Source organism: Rhodamnia argentea, chromosome 7, assembly GCF_020921035.1.
Source record: "Rhodamnia argentea isolate NSW1041297 chromosome 7, ASM2092103v1, whole genome shotgun sequence".
Classification (NCBI taxonomy): domain Eukaryota; kingdom Viridiplantae; phylum Streptophyta; class Magnoliopsida; order Myrtales; family Myrtaceae; genus Rhodamnia; species Rhodamnia argentea.
Window position 1 is genome coordinate 3,853,267 of NC_063156.1, and position 7,382 is coordinate 3,860,648.

The 7,382-nt window shown below is 42.6% G+C and overlaps 1 protein-coding gene across 1 annotated transcript; it reads left to right on the forward strand.

Moving 5' to 3' along the window:
• The first annotated feature begins 1,996 nt into the window (after window positions 1-1,996).
• Window positions 1,997-5,161, forward strand: LOC115732292 (receptor-like protein 7). Its single transcript, XM_030662931.2, has one exon. It carries the CDS (start codon window positions 1,997-1,999, stop codon window positions 5,159-5,161), a length of 3,165 nt encoding a protein of 1,054 aa, XP_030518791.2.
• The last annotated feature ends 2,221 nt before the right edge of the window (window positions 5,162-7,382 follow it).

The window sequence follows — 7,382 nt, forward strand, 5'->3', positions numbered from 1 at the left end:
AGAAACCCTAAAGTACTTCCTTCGTCCACGGTGGACGGGAAAGATGGATACCCGAATAGCACTGTCGGGTTCGAATGCTAGTGAGATCTCTTTTAACAGGGGGATTAATAGCATGCCCGAACGATGCCGACATGGCCATGGATGAACATCGGCGTCGCTCATGAGCTGCTCGTCCATGGCTGGCCGCAAGTGTCGTCCATGGGCCGAGACGGGCAATGGACAGCCCCGCAACCCTCGCCGGATTTCGTAAAAAAAAAGGAAAGATGGATACCCGCAACCCTCATCCACGGTGGACGGGAAAGATGGATACCCGAATAGCACTGTCGGGTTCGAATGCTAGGGAGATCTCTTTTAACAGGGGGATTAATAGCATGCCCGAACGATGCCGACATGGCCATGGATGAACATCGGCGTCGCTCATGAGCTGCTCGTCCATGGCTGGCCGCAAGTGTCGTCCATGGCCCGAGACGGGCAATGGACAGCCCCGCAACCGTCGCCGGATTTCGTAAAAAAAAAAGGAAAAAAATCATGATTTTTTTTTAAACATTATGAAAATTTTTCACTAGATTTGTGTTGTATGAATGTGTTTTAGTAATTAAAGAAACTATAAAAAAAAATAAGTTTTCCTAAATTTGGTTAAATAAGGAAGTGTTTTAAGTAATTTGTGTCAGATCGGGTATGAGATGTTAGATTTGTATTGCATTGAAATAGGTCAAAATAGGTTAAAAATGTCAATTTAAGTCAGGCCACTTTCAACTAAACCCAACCATTTGATAGGGCTATCAAGACATCCAATGTGGGGCACATTCGGATACGTGGCGCGCTCTGAGTGGAGTGTTTTAAAGATGATGTGGAATCACATATGTATGCAATATTTGAGGGAGAGAGAGAGAGAGAAGTGAGTGAATAGTGAGAGTAGGGAGAGAGAAAGAGAGAGTTTGCCACAAAAAAAAAAAAAAAAGAGACCCGAATGGAACCGAACCATCAAACTACTCCAATTCATTCACTTATTATCTAAACCAAATGATACCCGAACTGGAAAAAACACGAAATTTCTGATCAGGTTGGGTCGGTTCAGATATTTTTGGCACTTCATGGGGTCCGATAAGTAAATTAAAAAGAACAAATTAAATTCCTCTAATGACTTATTGTCCATCGATTAAGGGAATTACCACAAGTCAGTAATGAGGCCTGGGAAAATAGAATGATTTTTCATCAGGCCGACTTTCAACACCACGAAAAGACCTCAGGCGACGGAAATTGCCCGTCCCTAGAGCATTACTATTCTCGTGCCACTGGGGATGGCTGCAGTACCGCCATTAAAAAGTCACGCTAGTCAGCGCAGAGGTCTTCTTCTGGTATTAAGAGCCAATTCCACCTCTATCTCCCTCTCGACAAGTGAGACCATTCAAAATTGTAAACAATCTTAATTTCTCCGATTGCCCTACACAACGGAAATTCCATTCCTCGTCAGCGACCGAAGGAAATGTTCACCGATCATCCATTCAAAGTCAAAGCGTCATTAATATTGCAAAAAGAAAAGTCCCCCCACGGATCAATCGCCAGGCGAACGAAAGGCGCCAGATGAGCAATCGAAGTATATAATTTCGACCCTTAATTCATACCATTTCATAGATTTTTTTGCCGCTGTCACAACTCATATGAATGGATACATTTGACTGGAATGGAGGGAATAACCTCAAACCATCTATTTGCCCTGCAAACTCTTCGTCTTATCTGCTCACAGTTTTGCTTTATCACTCCTCGGTTTTCAATCTTTGGACTAACTGTTGGGCCAAGTTTTCCATGCAAATGACACATCTATTGGCTGAATTTTCTTTGTGCTTTATGTCACTCGCAAATTCATTGATTTGACGCATCGTAGCATGAGATGAGGCATGTTCATACCACTTGTCACCAAGCACCGCCTATAAAATCTGCTTCAGTCTCTCGTACTCTGCTCATCAAAAACTAAGTTGGCTCTGTATCCCACAAAATGGCTCCCTCGTCGTGCTTCTACATGTCCATACACTTGCTTTTCTTGTACTCGTCGTCTCAGCTGATTAGCGCGCACAACCTCTCCCCTTCTGCAAAAGCTCTGTGTCCCGAGGACGAAATGTCTGCCCTGCTGCTATTTAAAGACAGATACGAAATAGCCAATGTTTCCATTGGTCCCCTCGCTCATCCCAAGACTCTATCCTGGAATAACAGTCGGGATTGCTGCTCCTGGGATGGAATCGAGTGCGACGAGAATACGGGCCATGTCATTGTTCTCGACCTGGGAAGTAGTTTTCTCTATGGTCCTATCGACAACAACAGTACCCTCTTCCAGCTTGCTCATCTTGAAAAGCTCAATCTCAGCAACAATCACTTCAACTACTCTCAAATACCATCCCGAGTTGGAGAATTGTCGAGGTTGACTCATCTCGACCTCTCTGCTTCCGTTTATTCCCGCCAGGTCCCGTCAGAAATCTTCAAGCTAACAAGGTTGGTGTACCTCGACCTGTGTTGCAATCTGCATCCAAATACTTCCACAAATTTGTTGGAGATGAAAGCACCAGGCTTGAGAAGCCTAGCTCAAAATCTGACTAGCCTGGAAGAACTTCTCCTAGGTCACGTCAACATGTCGTCCGAAGTGCCCAATACTCTGGCAAATCTGTCTTCCCTGAGAAGGCTGAACATGGATGCGTGCAAGCTGCACGGCGTATTTCCGTCTGCCGTTTTCAATTTACCGAAGCTACGACATCTCGGGGTGGGTTCCAATAAAGCTCTCACAGGACGATTGCCTGACTTCAACTCGACTAGTCCTCTTGAAGAGCTGCGACTGCCAGTCACGAGCTTTTCTGGGGAGCTACCTGCTTCAATCGGTAATCTCCACTCCTTGCAGATACTGAATCTTAACTCATGGTCGCTGCCCGCGATGGTCGAAATACTTCCTTTCTCAAGCTATCTCTATGTAAGTGGTTGCCAATTCTCAGGGTCACTGCCCGCATCAATCGGAAACCTTCCTTCCTTGACTTATCTCGACATAGGTGGTTGCAAATTCTCAGGATCCATCCCGGCTTCATTTGCTAATCTTAGCAACCTCGAATACCTAGATGTCAATATGAACCCATTCACTGCCCAATCCATTTCCTCTTTGTCTTGGGTTTGGAAGAATAAAAAGCTTACCACTTTGATACTCGAGAAGATCAATTTATATGGCAAGATCCCACCTTCAATCGGAAACTTATCTCAACTTGTGGAGTTAAGCTTTGTACACAACCAATTAAGTGGTGCCATCCCATCTCAACTCATGAACCTCACTCAACTGACTAGTTTGTACCTCCGAATCAATCAATTATCGGGTTCGATACCGTCTTGGCTTATGAACATGACTGGACTTGCTGTGCTTGACCTTGCGGCCAATAAATTCCACGGCGAAATACCTTCATCAATCTCTCAGCTCCAAAATCTCCAGTTCCTAGTCGTTGTAGAAAACAACTTAAGCGGTACTGTTGAGCTAGACAACTTTCTCAAGCTCAAACAATTGAAAGTGCTGATACTATCATTTAATAGGCTATCATGCCGCACGAGTAGTGGGAATGTCAATCTGCCTCAGCTTTTTGTCCTAGGACTGGCTGCATGCAATTTGAGCGAGTTTCCGGCATTCTTACAAAACCAAGAGCGTATGAATTTTTTGGACCTGTCCGATAACAACATTAGGGGAGAAGTACCCTTTTGGGTGTCGAATGGCAGCTTTAACTACCTGGAGTACCTGAATCTCTCTCACAACTTCTTAACTGGCCTTCATCAATATTACCCGATCTTTCCTTTAAGTATGCACAGGCTGGACCTCTCTCACAACATGTTGAAAGGACCACCCCCTGAAGCACCGCCGTACGTAATGTACTATATAGTATCTAACAACAGCCTGACGGGAGCATTGCCACCATGGATCTGCAATTTGAGAACAGCAATCACACTAGACTTGTCCTCTAACGATTTGACTGGTGAGCTTCCGGTTTGTTTGGGCAATATCGGCAAATCTCTCATGATATTGAACCTAAAAGGCAACCATTTCAACGGAAGCATCCCTGAGCTATTGGTGAGGGGAATGCAACTGACGATGCTTGATTTGAGTGGCAACCAGTTGCAAGGCAAGTTACCGAGGTCCTTGGCCAATTGCACAATGCTCGAGTTCATCAACTTTGCAAACAATTTCATCGTGGACACCTTCCCGTCATGGTTGGGATCTCTACCGGAGCTTCACGTCCTTATTTTGCGATCCAATAAATTCCACGGTGACATAGAGAGATCCCAATCTAGTCCCATGTTTCTTAAGTTGCGGATACTTGACCTCTCTATTAATGCGTTTGTCGGTAAGTTGCCCGTGGAATTTTTTCAGTCTTGGAATGCCAGTAAATCCGAGATGGGAAACTTTACATACATGCAAAGAAACCTACGGCCGACATCGTACCTTGTGTTCACCGACTATGGTAGTTACGATTTCTCCATGACAGTGATTTACAAAGGGCTTGAATTGTATTACCCAAAGATATCGGAAGTCTTCCAGGTCATTGACCTCTCCAGCAATTTTTTCGAAGGAGAGATCCCGAGTGCCATAGGTGATCTCAAGGGAATGCAGGGACTGAACCTTTCCAACAATTTTCTCAGTGGTCACATCCCATCGTCATTAGGGAATCTCACAGCACTTGAGTCATTGGACCTTTCTCGAAACAAACTCTCGGGACAAATCCCCGAGAAGCTAACAGAGCTCGGATTCCTTTCTTTCCTGAACGTGTCTTACAACAATCTAACCGGGTCTGTGCCAAGAGGGAAACAGTTCGATACATTTTCGAACGATTCTTTTGAAGGGAACTCGGGACTGTGTGGGGAATTCATATACAGGAAATGTCAAGATTCATGGGATAAGTCAGGACAACCTTCAACACACCCAGAAGAAGACCGAGGATCGCCAATTGAACTCGATTGGAAAATTGTTTTTATGGGGTATGGGAGCGGCTTAGTGATTGGAGTGGTCATCGGAAATGCATTCATCTCCTGGAAACATGTTTGGTTTGAAGGAAATGCAAGGAGAAGGCGACGGCCTAGTCAGAGGCAACATAGGTTGGGTAGGAACTCCTGGTCAAGCAAGTTTTTCAATCTCTGCAGAGATTAGAACTTAGCTGAAAATGAGCTAGGTATTTCCTTCTCAAATGTACTTGTTTCTTCATAGTATCTTTACTGTTATTTATGTCAGACCTTTACTTTCTTTAGTTAATCTCTTGTCACATCTACCACCTCTCCAACCTAAACTTTTTTTTTTTTTTTGGATAATGCCATTGCTTACTTGTAAACCAAGCTCCTGTGCACCTTTTCTGTCAATGTTCAAGCTTAATAATCAACTCTAAATTGCCACATAAGATTCTTCTTTATCCGGGGTTCACATCACAAGCTGAAACCCATTTAGATTGTATTAAAGCGAACAATAGCAAGGGTGCAGTCTTCTCATAAGTTTATGCAAATCTAAGCTCCCGTCCGCGCTTCAACCATTTGCTTTGGTTGCTTTCACCTCGCAAATTGTACAAACAACGGTTGTATTCTCCTCTGTAACGACAATTTGCATTTGAGGTTGATTGGACACGGACAATAACCCGTAACAAATGGGTCTAGCGAAACGCATATATGCATCAGTATTGTTTTTCGGATCTTCTTTTATGTTTGTGCAGTATGAAATAGAATTATTCCTTGTAGAGCGTCATGTAATGCAGAGAACGAACATGGTGCAGTTGAATTTCTTAAAGTTCTTAACTAAGTCTGCGTGCTCGTTGTTTGCTCCGGAACTTATACAGTAATTATCTTTTGATTTTTCTATAAAATGTTCTTCTTTGTTTCCCTTGAAGAAGAAGGATCATTTGATCTCGTGGCTTCTTGTTGACATCGGAATTATTTCCTATAAGCCAAGCATACGTCTTTGTGTGTGTGTGTATAAGCACAAAAGCAAAAATAATGGGACAAAAGAAAAAATAAATAAACAAATGAGAGAGTCCAGTTCGGCCATTTATGCAGCCCAAACCCATAGCATAGCCGATAAAGCCCAAATTTTAAATTTGCATTAAGCCACTTCGCACAAGCTCAGGCCCAGACTCACCCCACCAGGAGTTCCTTCTCTCTAGAACCAAATTCTAGAGACATTGTCATCGATTCTCCTTCTCTGGATGCCGCTCAACGATGTGGATCGTTGGTTCAAGCCATCTCCACTGCCACGAGCAAAGGCCCCGTTCACCCACTCTCAACCATCGTGGCTAAAGAGCTCAAGCCGCATGCTCCATTTACTCTTTCGCTCGTTCCACTATTCCAGTTGCTTCTGTGACTTCTTTGCTCAGGTTCAACATGTTTAAGCGATTCAGGCCGAGTCTTTCAGATTATTTCACAAAAAATAAATGATTTGGAGAATAGTTTCTTAAAAATGATAAATTGTATGCTTACAAAAATGGATGAATAAGACATAGTTGCAGCGGACGACTTGGAGTTGGAATAGCCGGATTTTAAGATAGCTTTTCTACACGGAGAATTACAGAAGCAGATATACATGCAATCGCGGAAAGTTTTTGTCGTCTCAAGCCGCGTAGACGTATTCTTGCACAAACCATCTCTCTATGGCTTTAAGCAATCTCATAGTGGGACAATCTATTTGACTTCATTCGATTTGACCAAAAAAAATTGACTTCATTCGACATTATAATAGTAGTATTTATGATAATCGTGTGTACTTTACGAGGTTATAAGATGATATTTACATTTTTGGGCGGGCTGTGTAAGACTATTTGGTCAGAAAGATTGGGCCTCGCTCCTTGGGCCCAAGGGCAGGCCTAAACAATAAGTTGGGCTCAACCTAAATACCCGACTAAGCCTAATCCCATCCATAGCTAATACATTGATTAAACGAACAAGTCATTTTTTTTTCTATCGAACGGTGCATATTCCTTCGTCGACGATGAACGATCCACAATGGCCGCAGACGAATATACATTTTCAAGCCAACCGAACCATAGAAAAGACCCAACACGATATCATCATGACAATTTTTGTAGTTATGTTAAAAAAAAATGGATTATACATACCCTGCCTACATCTAAAAAAAAAAGTAACCCACTTTGCTTGTACTCTTTATTCTTCTTTTTGAATGAATCTGCTTTAGTATCCCACCTTAAATATCGCACATGCAGCTTTAAAACAAATTAAAAATTTTAAAAAGAATAAATTAATTTCAACCCTCCAGAATTATTCACAAAGCAAATACCAATATGGAATTTAAGTCATTCTATCTTAATAAAACCGATTATTTCAATTTTCAAACCATCTTTTATCATCTTTTTTTTTTGGGGTAAAATATCGTC

Coding starts and splice junctions, on each gene's coding strand:
- LOC115732292 (XM_030662931.2), top strand. CDS start 1,997: ATGGCTCCCTCGTCGTGCTTCTACATGTCCATACACTTGCTTTTCTTG.